Source organism: Eutrigla gurnardus, assembly GCF_963514095.1.
Source record: "Eutrigla gurnardus genome assembly, chromosome: 13".
NCBI lineage: Eukaryota > Metazoa > Chordata > Actinopteri > Perciformes > Triglidae > Eutrigla > Eutrigla gurnardus.
Genome location: NC_139936.1, coordinates 18,502,204 through 18,522,292, shown reverse-complemented (window position 1 = coordinate 18,522,292; position 20,089 = coordinate 18,502,204). Strand labels below are relative to the sequence as shown.

General features: G+C 40.9%; 1 protein-coding gene across 3 annotated transcripts in view; it reads left to right on the top strand.

The window, feature by feature from the left end:
* Positions 1 to 1,305: 1,305 nt before the first annotated feature.
* Positions 1,306 to 20,089, top strand: part of rusc2 (RUN and SH3 domain containing 2) — a 32,261-nt gene continuing 13,477 nt past the window's right edge. For 2 of the 3 annotated variants that reach the window (XM_084024849.1, XM_084024847.1), the window contains exons 1-3: positions 1,306 to 1,425; positions 14,917 to 16,635; positions 18,646 to 19,231. In XM_084024849.1, the coding sequence (XP_083880975.1) occupies positions 15,097 to 16,635; positions 18,646 to 19,231 (2,125 nt within the window). In that variant the 5' untranslated portion in view covers positions 1,306 to 1,425; positions 14,917 to 15,096. Of the gene's footprint in view, positions 1,426 to 9,461; positions 9,480 to 14,916; positions 16,636 to 18,645; positions 19,232 to 20,089 lie in introns of those variants that run through there. The other variant, XM_084024848.1, reaches the window with a different exon arrangement.

Genomic DNA, 20,089 nt, shown 5'->3' with positions numbered 1-20,089 from the left:
TGCATAACACATGCAATACAGAGTCCGTTAGAGAATAAACATTAGTGGCTGCATGATTTTCCAAGGCATAGTTTAATTGAATAATATTGTCATTAAGCCCATTAGTTTATCAGTTATTCAATTTTATTAAATTGGTCTAAGTCTAATAAGGCACCGTTGTATGCGTCAGTTTACTGTGCTAGCTGCAGTAATTTGCTAATATAAGACAGCCTTTGATAAGATCTTTGTTGTAGGCCGACCCATGACATTTGTTTTATCGTTTCCATTGGGACACCGGCTTGTAGCGAAGCTCTTATGATTTTTTATGAACATTTATTGGATTTCCAAACTAGTACAATTTAGGTTTAGGTTGAAAAGTTTTTTGGTAAATGTAGTAAAATTACATAACCAGCAGATGGCGCCTGGTTTATACAAGGCACAAAAGGCACATTGAAGTATGTGGATGCTACTCATGGATGCCTGACTGACCCAAGCACTCATCACTGTTACAAGATTCAAGGAATATTGTAATAGCAAAATCAGTATCTAATCTATAATAACAAGGTGTAGAGCACCCCTTAAACTGTTATTTTGTCCTCATTCCTGAAATAGTCCACATGAACTCCAATGGAAACCAGGACAAAGTAATTATGTTTATGATATTTCTTTCTACATAACAGCAGTCTGTGTACTAATAAAGAGTGGAGCCTTCAAAACATCGTCCAGTGACAATGATGTCAAAAATGTAACTTGGTGCAAGTAATTAAAGCAATTTTCCAGAATCACTTATAGGATTAGAAATTCCAATTTCCATTTGTTGTGGGGAAACAAGTGTTGACTATTTTACAATTCCATGTGCACGAGAGACACCCCTTAGTTCAATAGGGTAAAAAAACATAAATATAAATATGTGCCAATTTGCATACATTTCCAAAATCGGAATTTTGGATGAAGTCGGCTTCAGAGTTATTGTATAATTTTAAAAGAATTTCAAATTTACAGTATAAATCAAAGTTTCAAAAATCGCCTTTAAAAAAATACAATTGTATGGCTATGAATTATATACGACAAAACCCCTCTGTAAAAAAAACTCTTCGGTATATAAATAGGAATTAACGTGCAAAGAGGTGCATAACCAATAAATAACCAATATCATAATAAACCACTGACTTTTTTTCTTTTTTTTTACATTTTATTATGACTAGAACCCAGTTGAGTTGACAGGCCTAATGGGTGTCCCACCCAGGATTAGATAATCCAGTCTGGGACGAAACTGTGACCTCAGGATGACGCGCCGCTCCGGCCCAGCCCATCCCGAGATGCACCGCCGCTGTCTGCGCTGCCTGCAGTCTCCCACAGAGACGACAAGGACTAGTGCAGGCCACCGGCCCGGTTTATCTACAGCTAACATATGCTTCGACACAGACCAACTGGCGACCAAGCAAGGTGAGTGTGTTTATTTTGGATTTTTAGTGGCGTTATTCCGTCAAAGGTGGGTGAAGACACGGAGGAAAACGGGGTAGAAAAAACGGTCCACTGAAACTGAAATGATGCCTCGGCTTCGGTCATAACGGCGAAGACGTAGCGTTGTTTTGTCGTCAAACGTTGTTAATAAAATACGCTAGCTATCTTGGTGGGGTGCCGTTATGCGTTATTTTAACGCAGTGGTACAAAGGCATGCGAAGCGGCTGGTAACGGTTTAACAAACCAATCGTTTATATGCGGGTAGAAAGGGCCGTGGACGGGGGATGGAAATACACGTTTTAGTCAATAACAAACGGTGTTTAGTCGTTAAGACACTGGACTGGGTTGAACGTTGCCACACCAGCGGCCTGCAACCCCAATGTTATCACCATATTGACCCGATATCACGGGGGAAACAACAGGGGAGGGGGACATAACAACTGTTAAATTGACAGAACAAATGTACGTGATTTCCGCTTAGATTTACCAAAATAAAAGCCGGCGACGTTTGGAAACACTTGAATCACAATTGTGCGGTGAAAGGGTTGAAAAAAGTTCCAGCACACTCCAAATCACTTGGATAAAAACAAGTTAATGAAGCTAACTGTATATTTATGTTATATTTAACAATATCGAGCAAAGCACAAGCAACGTAACGCACACAAAGAAGGATGGTGATACAAACAGTTCAAATAACATTGACATCTTAAAATAACAGTCTTTGAATGTAGAAAATATAAATAACAGTCATTTGTATTTTCAAAGAATCAGATGCTAACAAAACAAGGAATTAAATCAAGAATAAAGTAATAAAAGGTAGGCATACAACATCAATAATAGGTGGTTCCGTATTCATTATTTAATCAAAGTATTGCATAGCTGTTTTAAAAAAAGGAATCTAGTCACCTTCGACGGACAATTTACTTCATATCAATTTAAAGCTACAGATATTAGATGAGTTGCCCTTGAACTTGAAGGGATTGTTGTTGGTCATGCATGTTTTTTCTAGAGCACGCTCCCTGACTTTTATTCTGAAAACAAACTAACTGCACTTCCTGGTTTGTTATGTATTTGATACATGCAGTTTGATATTTTAAGGTGCATTACATGCAATGTGGCATAAACGGAAATAATACCATTGTGTCACATCTCAAGCATTAACATTTTACTACTTAGATGAATGATTATGAAATGCATATAAATGATCATATTCATCTTATAATGTTCCTTCATGGACTTGCAGTACTCAGGAGTGATTTATCAGTGACATTATATAGTGATGTGTTTATTGGGTCTTGGTTGTTTCCTGATATTTCTACTCTATCTTTTGAATAAATAATAGATGAGTGCAACAGTTAGTGTCATATTTGACATTAAGAATCCATGTTGGAAGGGTACAACATGTTGGTTGATTTAGCAGGTGGTCTACTTACCTAACTAACTCTGCTATTAGGGAAAACCTGATCATTTCCGGAGCAAAGACTTCAATGCAAGGTTATCCTGTTGTTATGTAAATTGTTTTTTTCTACCTCGTTCCCCAGAACTTAAATCAGATTTGTTTACATACTGAACAAGCTTGTCAACCTGCTTACTTTTGCAGTATAACCATAATCCAGGTATTACTTGCTTGTAGACAGAAAGGTATCTGTTCTTATGAGAAAGTCACACTGAAGATACTTTTTGTTATTAGCTTTACTATTGATTTTGCATTTTACATTTTGCTGCCATAAAAATAAATTCAGATCAAACTGAAATTTCCGAAATAAGGGAACGTATCACGATATACCCCAATATATGTTATTGTTAAACGTTTAAAATCAAATAAAATCATGTCATGTCTTAGGTATCATGATAATATTGCATCATGCGGGCTTTTTTTCCATCTATATCAGTTCAGCTAAGTAGTTGGTTGAAAGACGGTAAACATATTCTGATGTGATTCTACTGCAAAACATTATGATGAAAAGACAAACACTGAAAAGGGCCTGATAAATGTGCTGAAGTCAAATGTTACAATCACTGTTTTATGTCTTCGAAAAGCACCCAATCATGCATCCAATCAAGCTGAAATTCATAGAACTCAAAGATTAAAGACAGAAAGAGATCAAGGGAGAGATTTGAGGACCACAGGCTTAGAGTGAGTTGACAGTATTACCCCGAATCAACACCCAAACTGTGTCACCGCTTGTAAGAGTAAAAGAGTCACTGGGATTTAAACCTCTAGCTTAATGACAATGATGCTGTTTGTTTGGATTACTGTTGGTTTGTGGACTCCTGTATTACTAAATCTTAAAGGTCAGTCTCTTCAAAGTAAAAATGAGTGTCCACAGACTGACTGGTAGTCCTCACACCTGAAGCCAGTTGTGTAAAATGCAAATTGAAGTATCTGCTTTGACCAGAGTGATGGTCAGTGACAGAAATAAAGACACTGTTAACTCAAGTCTCGACCTCCTCTGCACTGAAATGAATACCTTTCTTGATTGACATAAAATAGAATACATTTTCATAATCCATTAATTGATTCCAGCTTCTTCTCAGGATTGGCTGCATTTCTCTAAATTGAATATCTTTGGGTTTGGATTTTTGGTTGGACCAAACAATCATACCAAAGACTACTTGTACTGACAATCGGGTATTGAGCTTTACAAGTTTAAACCAATGTCTTGGTCATGCACATGTTTTAAACTGTGTGGCAGTGTGCCTTCTCTCAGTGTTCAGCAGCTCTTCCCGGTCTTGGACTGTTCTTTGAATGTGTTATGTAACCGAGGGTTTGCGGAGGCCGGATGTGCATAGTTTCTCTGTGTGTGTTTGCATTTGTGTGCTTTGATCGTTGAGTTACTCAGATTTGTAAAAGTGGAGTATGTAGATATCATGCTGTTCCTATTATGTGGTATCTATATTCCCTGAATAGACTTTCAGAACAATAAAAATGGCTTGTTTTGAAGGTTGTCCATTGTTGAAGGAATACATTTCATGGCGTGCCTAAGGCTTTGAGGTACTTACACAGTTGGACCATCCTATTCCCACCAATGTGATTAGTGCTATAAATATCTGTGTCTTTTAAAATTCTAAATTCTGTCCACCAAATTATGTTTGCAGACTCAAATATTTATTAAGAGGACGAAAGGTGGAAATGGCACATTTGTCATGTAGGTTAAATCCTAATTGCTGTTATTACATTTGTATGAAATCCATTATGTTTCAAAGTGAGTGTGTGACCAAAAGGTCGCTGGTGCAACTCCCTGTCTTTCTTTTGAGTGGATTCTATAGAGTTGTTTGAGACAGTCCTTGAAATGTCTTGAACATTGTGTAAACTCTCCTAGTCATTGATATTAGTTTTACGACAGTGTGTCTAACCAGCCAGCTGAGCCCATGTCTAGCCTTTGCAGGCCTTTGCTGGTTTTGCCTTGACATGAACCACCTTGTGATGTTGATGCAACATTTCTGTCACAGGTTTGTGAAAGTATTGTCAAGGTTCTAGGAGTTCCTCAGGGAACTGATCAGGGTCCTTTTCTGTTTCTAATCAGAGTAAAGGCTATAAGAGTAATTTTGCTTTGAGTGGGCAGCAGTTCAAAAGGAACACACTTACCATTTATGTTATTTCATACTTTCTTTCCACATAAACACAATCAATCAGTAAAGCTGATATATCCGTCTGGCTGCAATTTTGTTAAACAAATTTCTTTTTTCATGCTGAATTACTTATTTACAAGAAATATTTGAGAACTCTTCCACTGGCTGTGGGGGATACAGTGAAAGTGACATTATAAGCAGAAAACTTTCAGCATGGTGAAAACACCACCACTGTACTACCACATTTCATATTGGAGTACAATTTGCGGCTGATACTTTTTCTTGTAATTAAGTATTTTACTTTGTGGTATATCTATGTTAACTTTGTCATGTGAATGTTTTCCTCTTGGCTTTGTGATTCTGAGTCAAAGAGCAAAGACCTGACCATAATTTGTGCGTCTGAAAGGAAAATATGTGCATGGTGGATGTGCAGCTGCCCTTTTTGAGACTTTTGAGTCACACACATAGCTTCTCCCTCTGGCTTGTTATGGTTGTTCTGTTTCTTTTATGGCTCCCTGTCTGCAATGCTTCACTGATTTAAAGTCCCAGAGAGAGAGAGAGAGAGAGAGAGAGAGAGAGAGAGAGAGAGAGAGAGAGAGAGAGAGAGAGAGAGAGAGAGAGAGAGAGAGAGAGAGAGAGAGAGAGAGAGAGAGAGAGAGAGAGACTGCAGCAGCAGATGAATGCCACCAGACCTACTCAGTAGTTTGCCCATTTGTCTGACTTTGAAACAGCACTGAGAGCTGCCGGGACACTATCAATATACTCGGGACATTATCACTGTGTTGTTGGCAGGAATTGAACAACGGTCTGCTGGTAATTACATGAAGACTGGTAGTTCAGCTGCTAAATTGGGGTAGAAATATGGAGGGAGAAGGTAAGGCAATAACTTTCTCCAGCAAATGCAACAAGTGCACTTGAGTTCAGAACTTATTTGAATATTTTTTATTATGGTTCAAAGCCATAAAAATATATATCCGTTAAGCCTCAAGTAGAGCTGAGTGCATGACTGGTTCCTCATTATTTGACTCAACAGAGACTCTTCAGAGTTTCTGGCAGACACATTCAGCTTGATGCAGATTAATACTTGCCTTAGAGGAGTAAAGGCTAGACTTTCAGACTTGGAGTTCATTAGACAATGTTATAGTTGCTGCATTTATTTGTTTTATATTATTGGGTTGCCAAATTAGTAGATGTCTGTCATATTGTGTGAAGGACATTTTTTCAAAATTATATTTTTGTAGCTTAATTGACAAATCTATAAATTGGAAAAATTGTGAATTTTTTTTTAATTTATTCTGATAATGAATGTTAGTAGTTGCAGCCCTGATACCGTCCCATTATGGTTGGCTGGTTCCAATGCCTTTGTACTGTCTGTATTGAATACATAAAACAGAGCCATCATTAGTGTTAGCACTGGAGGCATGTTTTATTGTTGTTATATATACAGTATAAAGAGTTTTGGCTCATGTACCAGTGAACCATAGTTTATTTAATTGAACATAAATTTGATTACTTCACCTATCATTGATTCACATATCACACACCCCAAATTTTTCCTCCACTTTTAATGGACTGATCACACTGAGAAGTGTCGACGGGCGTGGAGTCGCACCACTCATCAATGTCACATTTGGCCCAGCAACCAATCAAATCATACCAATCGAGTCATACTTTGCTACTTAACAACTTCTTTCCTGTTTGGATGTTGGTAGATGTGGTAGGATCAGACGATGGCAAATGCAGACGTATGGTTGATATTAGCATTTTTTAATAATGATAAATTATTCTACTTTTTCAGTATGTTGTGAACCCAAAACCTCCAACAGAGCAACATCAGTTGTTTTGCCCGACACACGCGCATGCGTTTTTGAAATGGCTGGAACTGTTTAAAATTCATTATGGCCCATATTCTACAGCTAAACAGAACTGATACTGTCCGCATGGTACAGAGTCAAGACAAGCTATACAATACAATAAGATGGTTGTTCAGGCAGAACAACACACAAGGAAAAAATATCCACCATGTGGCATACTGTATGTTGCTCATAAGGCATAAAATGACTTGTTATCTTAATATGAATTGCTGTCCACCTGAAATCATTCCTGGGTCAAACCAAGCCTGAGAACAGAAGTGGCTGGGTCAGCAATCTCCTCTGCTTCATGCAATCAGCATTTAGTTGCCATTGAGCAAGGCAGTAAGCCTCTAATTGCTTTTGTGGTTCTAGTTGGATGTCTCTGTGTTGGAAGTAGACATGAGGTGGTTTAATAGTGGCAAGTGCTAGTAGGGTGTTTCCTACAAACCCACTCTCAAAGGGATTGGTTTTGGGAAATGCGGCGTGGCTCCCTAAACTGAAAGTGCTGTGGGATTGTGAGACAATCTTGCTTTAATCATCCGCAGTCCGTCTTGGCCAGACATATTTGCGTGTGCAGCAGCATTGGAGGAGAGAGAGGCAGAGGCAACGGGCTAAGGAAAAGACGTGTCACACTGCAGAGCACACAGTGGATGGAAGAAAAGCAGAGAGAGTCGGGGAGCAGGGATTTAGTGAAGCTAAGAGGGGATTGGGAGACATGATGAAAGAGGGCTGGAAAGAGAGTGAGAGGTGAAGGTAATGACATAGCGTTTACGAACAGGCTCGGTGGGGTGGTAGACTGACCAACATTAAAAATCAGTTTCTCATTACTGCAGGATAAAACCTACCACCTAGTTTGAAGCTTTATTCCTAACATTGATGTTTGAATTTTCACTGCGACCATGGTCAAAAAATTGTCCTCCGCAATGTAGCAGCACCACAAATGACTCCCCGCTGTGGCTGGAAGTCAGCGAACACTAAAACCTGTTAGTGGTGGCAGCTTGTCGCTCCACTGTTACGCAAGCGTCTATAATCTGTTCAAGTTCAAGCAGAGGAAACGGGTGAGGAAGAGAAAGTGTCACTAAGCTGGGATCAAGGCCGTGTGTTCATCTTTAGCTCGCTGAGAACACACAGGTAGTTCAAGGGATTGACTTGAGTGTTCACCGTTCACTTCAGCTCAATTTGCTCGAGAAGAAAAGCGCCAAGCATCTTGTTTCATGCCTCAAAGCGGCAGCATCCGTACAGTAGTCAGCCAAGCTAAGCCCGTCATCTCACGATGTGAAATGTACAGAAGAGGTCAGTGGAGGATAGTGATCGATGGTGCAATTCCACTAATGACTCAACATCACTGTGCTCATTTACTGATGTTGATATAGCACTTTTAAAGAAACCAATTTGATGAACTGAATCCCTTCCAGCTTCAGCGATGATGTCCTGTAGCTCGGCCAGACCTTCAACCTGCGCATTAGGCAAAGAGATGGGAGCACTTTCAACTAGCGATCGATAAGGTTTCACATTTCGCTGTATCAACGAGTATGTGAACGATCTGTTCACACCGGCATAATCACTGTCACCTGTGTAGAGTCAGGGCTAGTTGAACACAAAATAACCATATAATCCATATATCTGTATACAAATCCATACATAAAACACTGATGTTTCTGATGCAGCTATCTTCAGAGGTGACAGCATTGGTCTTAGTTTAGTCCAGAGTAATGGACCTGCATTTATATAGCGCTTTTCTGGCTACTCAAGGTGCTTCACACTACATTCAGTCACTTTTACCCATTCACACACATTTATACTCTGATGGCAGAGGAGACACCTGCACATCAGGATCTAATATTATCTGGATTCAATTGGGGGTTCAGTATCTTGGCCAAGGATTATATCGACATGCAGACAATTCATTGACTTTGGGAATCCCTTGACTTTCCTCTGCCTCTTACAGATGGTCAAAAAGTTTTGTCAAATGTTAGAAATAGCTCTTAAAATGTGCTGCAGTAAGATAAATGCATGCACACTAAGTCCCGCCCCTTCGGGTGTTGCCTTTGGGACCTTATTTTGGAAAAATGTGTACGGTAGTCAACAGCAATTTGTTACATTTTTAACCTGCAGTTGTGTCTGATGTGACAAACATGGCAGGTGTTGGTGGGAAATTTCCACTCTGACTTTGACATTGGGTCATTTCCTGGTTCCTTCCCATGTTTCTCCTCGATTTATCCGTCCAGATTTATTGACACACTATCCTTTTTAGATTACTAATAAACCGCTTAACAAATTGCGATTTGTTGAGCTGCAGGCTGTGACGTGAGACGAACGCAAGTTCCCTAGAAACCGTCAAGGTTGTTCAGGTTCAGCACGCCTCCTTTTTAGCTCTCCCAGCCCCTTTGTCAGGCTTCATTTGACCCTGCTCTGAGATGCTGAATGTGTGCAACAAACAAAGGCTCTTTTCATTCGGTCAGCAGCAGCATACTCACACTGAGCCTGTTCCTGAACAACCAGATAGCGACAGACAGTACCACTGGTGCAGGAGACAGGAGGAAATGGAGGATACGTGAAGAACGCGTTGTTCAGAATCCACATCATCATTGAAAGAAGGACGGCCAACAGGTAGCTAGATCTTTGGCCTGTGTTGTTCAGGTAGTCGTGTTAAACTATTTTTGAGAGGTTACTTATCCCATAATAATCTTTATCATATAAACCACAGAAATAAAATAGGAATCCAATGGACATTTAACTGTTTTCAGTGGTCATTTGACTAGTACAAAAGAAAATAAAGTTTGCTCTATGTTGTCAAAGTAAAAACTAAAGATAGTGGGGTCGTGTAAGTGTAAGTGCAGAATAATTAATGGCTGGATGTCATGATATTATTGGTTGAGATTGGTAGGTACTAGCTGATGTAATATTGCGTTATATTTCGTTTTCCTGGATGAAAAAAATTGGGGGATTTTGAGTTAAAAATAGAAAGAAATGTATCTTTTTGTTTTTATTTTTATTTTTTAATAATGGGAAGAGAATAGTAGAAATCTCAATATTTGTTTGGTCAACATTATAAACCATGCACAAATGAAATTACAATTATTTTCTGCTACAAGGCAATATCAAATTGACTTTGTTCCCCATTGTATGTTGGCTATATCAGCTATTGCCATTGTGGCTTCTACACAAAAAGGTTGTCTTCTTCCCTTCTCTTGTGTTATACAAATAGTCACAGGATTGCATTCAATAATCACGAGTCCCACTATGAGTGGACTACATTCATCATCATTATTGCCATCTCCCTGGCTGTGTCTTCTGTCTTCGCCTGGCTAGGGTGTGCCTTCACTTGGATTCCCTCCTTTCCGGGCTCAGACTTATACCTGGAAGTACAGCCCCAATTGTTATAACAGGGAGGATGTCCTTTTGTTACAGCATTGCTTTCCTTTTCCCCTCTGTGTGTGTGTGCTAGTTTCATAAATAGGTTGATTTCCTACAGTGCTCTGCAAAATGATGACATACAATAATGTGGGGTTTCCAAAGAAGCCATTAAGGATGTGTTTGTGGAGAAGAATCAAAGCTAATTGGCTCTTACAAGAACCCTCAATAAATCTCTTATCCGAGTATTGACATGGGAAAAAAACTATTTTCTCGTCTTGTCTGCAGTAGACAAACCGAGTGAAAAGAGAGGAAAATATGAAAATTAGGGTAAATAGACATTGTACTACAGTAAATAGAAGTAAAGAAATGGTTTTTTTTTTGCAAGCACAAGTTTGATACTTCTGCTCAGCAAGATAAACTTCACAAATTCACTTTTATGATTTTTGAAGTGTGAATGCAATTGACAGAAGTAAAATTTGAAAGGAGCATGTTCAGGTTTTTATGAATTCTGTGTTTTACCTGGTTTGCAGTATTTCTAACTGTCAGGTGAGGGTAATAACACAATCTGGATTTTGTGCATCGACTGATGTTTCTCATTGGGGAACAAACCAGAGAAATGCCAGAAACACCATCTGTTTTTAACAAGTGTTTGCAAGTTCATCACATCCAGAAATAGTGACCAAAAACAGAAATGGAATAGGACAACTGCTCACAAGTGTCAAAACGGAGGAATTTTTGTAAAGACAGTCTAAAGGCATCTGTGTCTCTTCCTTGTCCTGTTGTTCAGCCACACTGGTTGCCATGGTTACTTCAGTTGTTTTCCCCATGATTCTCTCCCACAGCATGGCTCACCCCTGATTGGCTCGTTGGGTCTCTGATGTTGCGTGGGAAATGAAATTTGATTGGCCAGGCTCAGCTCCTTTGTTCTCGTTAGCAGATCTGATCTGCTGTAATCTGGTAAAAACACAGATCTCAGGGTTGTTATTGTTGGCTTAAAGGGGGAAGGGCATTTTGACCGACTGTGTGAAAAGATCTTTGCTGACTGGTTTGTCAGCTGCTGAAGGAGCAAAACAATATAATCTTTTAACTTTTAATTTGTTTTGAATTTGCCGTTAATGCTGGAAGATCTGACAAGTTCATGTTGAGATATATATAAAAAGTCATGCCAACTTATGGGCATCCGTTAGCATTGAAAAGCTGCATTACTGAGCAGTGTCCTTGGAAGATTAATGGTTCCTCTTGCTGTGGTGTTGAAAACAAGGGAGCATAATGGCCGAGTCTGTTCAATGGTCCCATTCACAAGTTTCTCTGTTTCTGTGTGTGTACTTGAATACTTGAACAGTGTGGTAGTGCAAATGCATACCCTTGCTGCTACTTTTGTAAGGGACAGCAGAGACCAGCATAACCACACACTTTCATCACAATACCGTATTAAATGAATTCTTTGGAAAACGACCCGATATTTACTGATTTCACAAAGTTTGCCATTGTTTGATTTCAATTTGATTCACCTCAGGAGCCAGCGATCGTTAAATGACTATATACCATAGACCATTTAACACAATCGGTTGTATTAACTCACAAAAAAACAATTAAAATATCCTTCAACAATTTTATTGCTGGGCTCTTTTTAAAACTTTTCTTTTCAATAAAAATAATACAAATAGTTCTTTTTATAGAAATCCTCTTTACACTGTTTACATGTTTAGGAAGGAGTTGCGCTTGGACAGAAATGTTGACACTAACAAGACTAACTGCGATGCAAACATCTGGGGTTGACCTACAAATTCTTCATCCCTGCAGCACAATAGGTGTGTCCCAAATCATATGAGTCATTTACTAACATTACATTGTCTCTACAAGGATATCCACAAGAACAGTCAATTTAAAAAAACGAAAAGAAAGACAAAGACGGCGAGCCAAAAGTAAGCTCAGGCAGATTTGCCAGCAGCCAATGTTAATGTCTTGTCTGAATTCACATTACACAGCTGAGCCTGCCTGACCCTGCAGATAATCTCTTAAGCCAGTTTCTGTATCCCTTGTGATGTGTTAGATTGCCTTTACTCTTCATCTGAACCATCAAGATAATCTTATTATTGTCACTTTCCACTCACAGGCTGTTGCCGTCGAGTGCTTTGGTGTTACATGACAAGAGGATCTCTGGCTTCCAGAGAGTAGTAAAATATCAGGCGTTTTCTGCCCCTTACTTCACAGTACAAAATGCCTTCCTAACAACCTCATTATAGTAATTAACGATCATTTTAAGCTTCATTTGTGCATCACCTTTCAAAACAAACAATGCTGTCGAATGATGATGTCATAAGTAAAATCAGCCAATTAAAACCAGTCCAAGGGATATTAGAGGATTGTATGCATGTATAGTAATTTGAGGGCTGCTATTAATGATTGTTTTTTATTGATTAATGTGTCATTTATTAGAATAATAGTTTCCATAGATGGCATCTTCAAGTTTCAAGACGCCAGGAGGAGTCATGGTGGGAAATCATGTGTTATTATGTGGGTTATCGCAGTGGGCAGAGTATTGTATTATTACGTTTATTCGGGCTGCACAATTCAGGGGGGGAAAACAGATTTTTCTTTTTCAGCGATTTATATTGCAATATGAAAAAAAACATTTTGTAGGCTACATGTTCAAGTTAAACGTAATTGGTGTGCTTTGAAGCAAACATAAGAGGCTAGAAGAACAATGTTGTGCTGTTGTAAACAATTCAACCAATACTTGGGTTGTATAGATATGAATGGGGATGACACAGCAAAAAAGGCACGCCAACAAGAGTAGCTAATGAGACAGGTGTTTGAGGAAGGGTTGGGAAATCGCTGGTTGACAGTTGCGTGTCCTGCGTTGCAGTGAGAGAGGGAGCAGCGCACATTAAGTCCACGGCCCCGGGAAGGTCCAGGTGAGGGGTGTCGTATCTGTCAAACTGATACCCTCAGCAGGAGGTCATGGGCAGCCAGCTCCTTTATTCAGAGCTGTCAGATAAAAAGGTTGAGCTCCACTTCTGTGTAGGTGAAGCTAAAGCCTCCCTGACAACAAATTCTATCTCACCCCTGCGTTTAAAAAGGTAATTTGTCAAGAGTGGCATCCCAGTTAATACCCCGTCCCACCGACCCAACATTTAGACCTGCAGGCTTCAGCCTCACCTGGCCTTTCTATTCTCTTTATTTAGTAATTAAAATTATGAAGCGGTGTTCACTTTGCGCCTGTCTCTTAAAGGTGTTAGCATCATTTACATATTATCCATGTGAATCTGTATTTGAACATCTCTAATGTATTGTACATTTTTGTCTTGTAGCTGATTTTTCTCTCATTAATTTGTATCACTTCTCCCACATTTTTCTTTCCTCTCCAGTGCCGAAAGTATTTATGAATAAAAATTGTAATTTCAAATATGCTCGAACTACCGTATGTGGGATTATGTTTTACTAAGCAGGAATAATAGAGAGATTAGTTTCAGAGCTCTTGTCTGAACCAGGTCATGATCCGGTGAGCAGATAATTTAAAGCAAACTTTCATTCCTAATACTGTACTGTATAATACTTTACTGGAGAAAATTAAAGACATTACAAAGGTTCAATGATTGACTGACACAAGCTAGATTTGATAAACCTGGGCCTGGCAGGTTGGCCAATAGACACTGAGAGTGAAAGGCTGATGGAAAATTACTTTCAACATGTTATCTTCTTCAGCTAGCCAAATAGAAGAACTGTTGACAGAAAAAATACATCCTGCAGCAAAACAGAACATATCTTAGAAATGTTGTTTTATAATCTGAGACCCACATCCATCCATGCTTGTCTTTTTTGATGGGGACAGGGAGCTTTAGGGGGAGATAGCAGGTCAACAGTTAGGTGCCACATAGAAGTGTTGTACATCATCTGAAAGCAGGGAACCTGAGGATTGAGGTGCACCACAGAAATCTTGTCAGAAATCCAATAAATCAAATTAATTGATTAAAATAAATTGTGTCTGTTTAAATTTGCTGCGGCATTTTTAACATTGATACCATTGTTATTATTGTAAGAAACACTAGTACTAAATAATATTAATTTGTTTGCTGTTGCTCCGAGGTACTACACCCATTTATTTTATTGACATCATGTTGCACCTTTCAACTTTGCAAAATATTTTGCAACGTTGAAAGGTGCAAAACTTTATGCACAGCCGCGGGTTCCCTCGCCATCATGTTGAGGGTGGAACCAGCTGCGGTGTGTATCGGCATGCATGTGTCATTTCTCGTGTAAAATGAATGGAGATGAGATCATAGCCCTGTTTGAGAATCAGCTGCTTGTTTTGTGTGATGATGACTCACTCAGCTCAGTGCACAGTTGAGACCAGAAGGGTACGGTTCTGGCTCATTTAAATGAGCTTATTTTGGTGAAGTTGACTTCAATATTTAGCGACATTAAACACACAAAAAAAGAAATAATGAGGCACAAGAAATTAATGAGATGACAAGGAGGCACTCCATTAAAAGCAGAGTGAGGAATATAATAGAAAACTTGTTTTTATCTGTCTGCTGAGGTTAAAACATGAAAATCTTGTGTGTGAAGAAATGTTGTCTCTTTTTATGGACTCTCTCTATATTTACACAACCAGACTTAAGCATTTAATGCCTGTACCGGCTCGCTCCCTTAACGGCTTTCCTCTCTGTCTCTTCATCTTTTCCAGATGTACCACTCTGACCACGGTGTTGACTTCCCCGACCTCTCCTTTCAAATCCCTGGCAGCGCTGCAGAGCTGGGCCCAGTAAACAGAGAGTGAACACAACCCTCAACAGACCACATATCTACCCACACTTCACCCACACAGGGCCTCCCTCTGTTCCAGTCCCACCCTTCCTCCTGGACCATGGGCAGCCCTGCTAAGCTGTCAGGCGAGACCCTGATTGTGCATCACATCCCCCTGGTGCACTGCCAGGTGTCAGGCCGACGGCAGGGTGGGTCTCTGAAGAGAAGCAACCCGTTTATCCCGCCAGAGAACCTGGGCTTGAGTCGCACCACTTCCCTTCCCGAGAGAGACATCCTCCAGAGAGAGGCTCTGCTCTACAGCAGTCTGATCCAGACCTCCAGTGGCTCCTGTGCCTCACACAACGGGGGAAGAGAGAGAAAGGTCGGCGGGAGGGGAGGCAGCACAGCAAGTGATGATTCATCGATTACCTCAAGCAATTCAGAAGACCAGCTGATTACAGCTCACACATTACCCAGAGCCAAACCCAGGAACAGGAATCCGCTGCGTCATAATCCATTCCTGTTGAATACCGAAGACGAGGATGAAGAAGAAGAAGAGGAGGAGGATGGGGACAACCTCAATGGTTACCTGGAAGACTCCTCTTTTCACCTCCACAGTGACACTAACTCTGCCCTCAATGATGAGATGGCTCCTTTCCACCTACATGACCTCGGATTTGCCTCTGAGCCCTTTATTTTGCACAGGTCGATGGGCGGACGCAGTCGGGAGTCCCAGAGGGCAGTGGCCTCAGATCTCTCGACCCACCTGGAGGATCTGGACATTCTTGGACTGGATGGCCAGCTTCGCCTCGGCAGCAGCGGCTCTAACATGTCCATGGATTGTGGAGAGCACGATTGGGGCGATGAGGACGGAGAAGACGAAGATCATCCTATGAGGTGTGGTCGAAGCTCCTCCAGCTCCTCCACGCAGCACTGCTCCTGCTGTGCACTCTCCCAGAACTACCCACAGCACTTCCCCGAAACCTTCTCAGAGAGCCAGCAAGGCTACGGCAGTGACTCGTCTTGCAACAGCTCGGATGGCGTGCTGGTGAACTTCAGCGCCATTTACAACAAGATGAACAACATTATTCCGGAGAAGACGCCAGCCTCCGGGCACACCAACCTCAACAGTTCCACTGACCAGTCCTGCACCTCGTCTGTTTCTGATCCACCAGGAAACAAGCGAGACTCAACTGGAGGGGCTTTCTATTTGGACCTCCAAACCTCTCCGACTGAACCTCCCCTTTCACAGCTACAACCCTCCTGCATTGGCAGCACCTTCCCTCTCATCCGTGAACCACTCCTGTCCACCTCCTCCACCTGCTCCTGCGCGGTGGAGCACCAGGGGGCTCTAGACCTTGACGCCAACTGCAACTCGTTCCACCCTCCACATTCTGGGTCATCCGGAGACCTTGCTTCCTGTCTGCAGAGTCAGGCGCGCCTGGTTGTCGCCACCCAGAACTACTACAAGCTGGTTACCTGCGACCTGTCATCCCAGTCCTCCCCAAGCCCCGCGGGCTCCTCGGTCAACAGCTGCTCGGACGAGCACAGCAAAGGCAGCCCCACCCCAACCCAGCCCAACGAGTACTTCCTGTTCAGGCAGAGAGCTGATGAGGCGGCTGTGGAAGAAGAAGACGACGAAGATGGAGAGTCGTCTCGGGTGAGTGGAGAATCCTAGTTTTAACAATTTAGTTGATTTACTGTACATATTCATTAAAACACACATTTAAAATAATTGATTGTCATGTCTATAAGCCAAAATAAGGAGATATTATCTCGATAAAAGTCTTAAGACTTAAAGGAGTCATCACCTGGAAATCGCAATTTCTCTTGTTAAAACATGCATATCTGTGTTTGACCTCAGTTGAAACTTGCCTGAAAGGCTGGAGTTTGAAAGTGGCGCCGTTTTTTCGCTTCTGCTCTTTTTCCGAACAGGAATAGCACACAAGGGTGTGCATTCCTAAAGCACGAGATTTTGATTCTGCGCCTTCGGTGACGTCACCGTGGCGGCTACTTGCATAAGCCCACCCCTCTTTCACCACCCAACCCCGCCCCGTCCGCTACCTGAAATCGCCGAAGCGCCGCCATTATGTTTTGGAGTCTGCATGCAGGCAAGCCCCCCCGGCTCTGTCCTTCCTGCGGCGAATCAACGCGCGCCTCATTACATATTATACAATGCACATCCGGACCAGTCAAAACCTCGCGCGTAATCTCGCGTGATAAAATCGCGGTACGAAAAAGGGTCAGAACAAGCTCAATGTTTGATTAAATTTTTTTTTTTTTTTTCTAATAAGTTTTACGAATTGATCCAAAGCGATCCAAGGGGGGCTGGATACGTATAAAACCAGGTGATGACTCCTTTAAAAGTCTTAAAATGGCACTAATATATACTCAAATCCCTTTACATTTTGTTCACAAATGCGCCACAGTACGACACACATCTTTTTTAGTGACCAAAATAAAAGCATGAATAGTTTATATATATATATATATATATATATATATATATATATATATATATATATATATATATATAAAATAAGGCTCTATTTTTCACTTCTTTACCATGATAAACAGCTTTTCAAAGTTTTAAAATCAGTCATGACGATACATTTATGGTTATCCCAATGAAGGAGATTCATTTTTTTATCCTATATTGTCCCATACCTACTCAGAGGTGACTCTACTTTTGTTTTATTCTTTTTGCTTATTTACTGCAGCATTTGTTATAAGGTAAAACCAACGATTTCTGATTTGAAGAATTCAGATGATTACATAATCCACATAATAAAAATAAAAAACCTCACTCTTTTATTTCTCCTTCAAACACACAGTTTCCGCGGGTGTTATGCATAATAAATTAAGTCCATGCAGTACATTTTGGTTATTTATACCAAAAAGTAATTATTACTTTAAGTGATAAAAAATATAGTCTGAGTAAGTAATGCAAGGAAAATGGTAGAAATCCAAATAGTGAGCAGAGACTCAACAATGAAGGGAATATTGTGATAAACATGTGGCATAAGTAGATAGTAAATGGTATGGAATAAATATTATTTAATTACCTGATACTTGTGTGCAATCAACCATGTGAGTATGACCCACAATGACAACAACCCTGAGAATAGCCGTGGCACTGTTTTTAGTCCGGCTCACTTTAGACCACAGCCACTGTCTGGAATTATCTGGTGTCATGTCTGAGGATTATTTTAGTCGTGTAGAGCTGAAGAATATTAATGCCTGTGCCACTGTGTGGGAGCAAATCAGTTCAGGACTTTGGTTTGCTGTAGATGCAAAACCAAAAAAAAAAAACCTTAACTATAGTACTTTGATCATAGCACTGTTGTTCTTAAGGTATGTTTGCTGAACAGCTACTACTTTACTCAGACGAGGATCTAACACTTGTTTCTATTTTTTAGCTCTTACTTTATTGGCAATGATATGTTGTGGTTTCTTTCTTTTGACAAACTTTGGACAAAAGCTTCTGCTAAATGACCTAAATGTAAATGTAGATTGGTTGTTTTACGAACTAGAGATGCATACATTTCTGGGCCGGTACCTATATTTAAAATAACTATTTGGCCGATAGCCGATGTTGTTGTTTATTTTGTTTCAGCTCTAAACCATAGTCGCTAATGTGTTCCATCTTTCCTTATTCCTCACCATTCAGCGAGATGATGATGATGATGGTGGTGATGATGATGATGATGAAGAGGACGACGATGACGAGGAGAAGAAGAAAGCTCAGCAGGCACTCGGTGGGGCTGATGCTGCTCCTGCTGCGATTGAAGGCCAGGTATACGTCAACATCTCCCCTCCCATTGCTGGCCGCAGTCTTATCGGAGCCTCCTCAGGAAGTCGTCCCCGCTCTCGCAGCTATGACCGCAACCTGGACAAGTCTCCCTCCCCTCGGCTGGGATCTCTGGAGCGCATGTTGAGCTGCCCCGTCCGGCTCAGCGACGGCGCCGACCCAACCCTCACCCCTCCTCCGCGAGTCACCTCCTTCGCAGAGATTGCGAGAAGCAAACGGAGAAACGGAGGTTCGGGGGGTTTACCCCCAAAGGCAGCTGCAGACCCGTTCTCCTCCACCCACTCCACCCACTCCCACTCCTCTGTGGATTTCTCTCCGATCCTGGAGCAGCGCGGGGAGGCTGACCGTCCCAGTCTATCACCTGTACCCTTCAGCAGATGTTACAGTCAAGGCAGCATTGAACGACACCTGGATGGGGCCAGGGAGGCCAGGGCCAACGCCGAAGGTTTGTCACTTCTTACTATTTATTTAATAGGAGCAGTGCACACACATATTTCAGCTTCCTGAATGTAGATATTTTCAGGTTTCTTCACATTACTCTGACATTAAAGTGGCAGTCCGTAACATTTTCATCTATTTAATTGACTTTTAAGTTACTATCTATCAAAGAGTTAAAACAATGGTGATTGATCACATGACCCACTAATGAAAGTGCTTGTACTTGCTGCTTTGCCCAGAAATAGGATCTCCGTGTCTATGGCGACATTCCCGTGCAAAATTAAAAATTAGTGATGCTTTTTCCTTCAGTCAGCAGCGGTTGGTCTGCCCAGGTGGAGCTACTCACAGAAGCTATGCTGCATTTCATTGTAACCGGAAATCGGTAACTTCCAACTTCTCAGTTAGGCTCCCTCTAGTCTAAAGTGTTTGAGGTACATTTCATTACTGCTGACTCACAACAGGTAGCATTTGAAGGCATCACGCAGATGAGAGACAGTCAACAAGGTTTTTGAGGACATCAGTTTAGACTTTAGGAAACACTGATCTACATTTTTCACCAATTTCTGACATTTTAAAGACCAAACAAGTAGAAAAACAGTATGTTGTATTACATTCTTCATTGCATGTTTCAGATTTCTGAAACATTTCTTCTCTTTTTGGATGTTGTCATACTGCATGTTTAGACTTGCTTTCTTTGTAAGAGAAAATCTTCTTGTGCCAGCATGTATAGATTTCCTCTAGCAGAGTGTACATCCTCGGTTTAAGAGGGAATGAAGGGTTGAAGTGGGACAAACATGCTCTGAATAACAATCAGGTGAGAGGGGAGATAAAGGTGCAGAGAAAACCCCCCTTTTGAGCTCTTCAT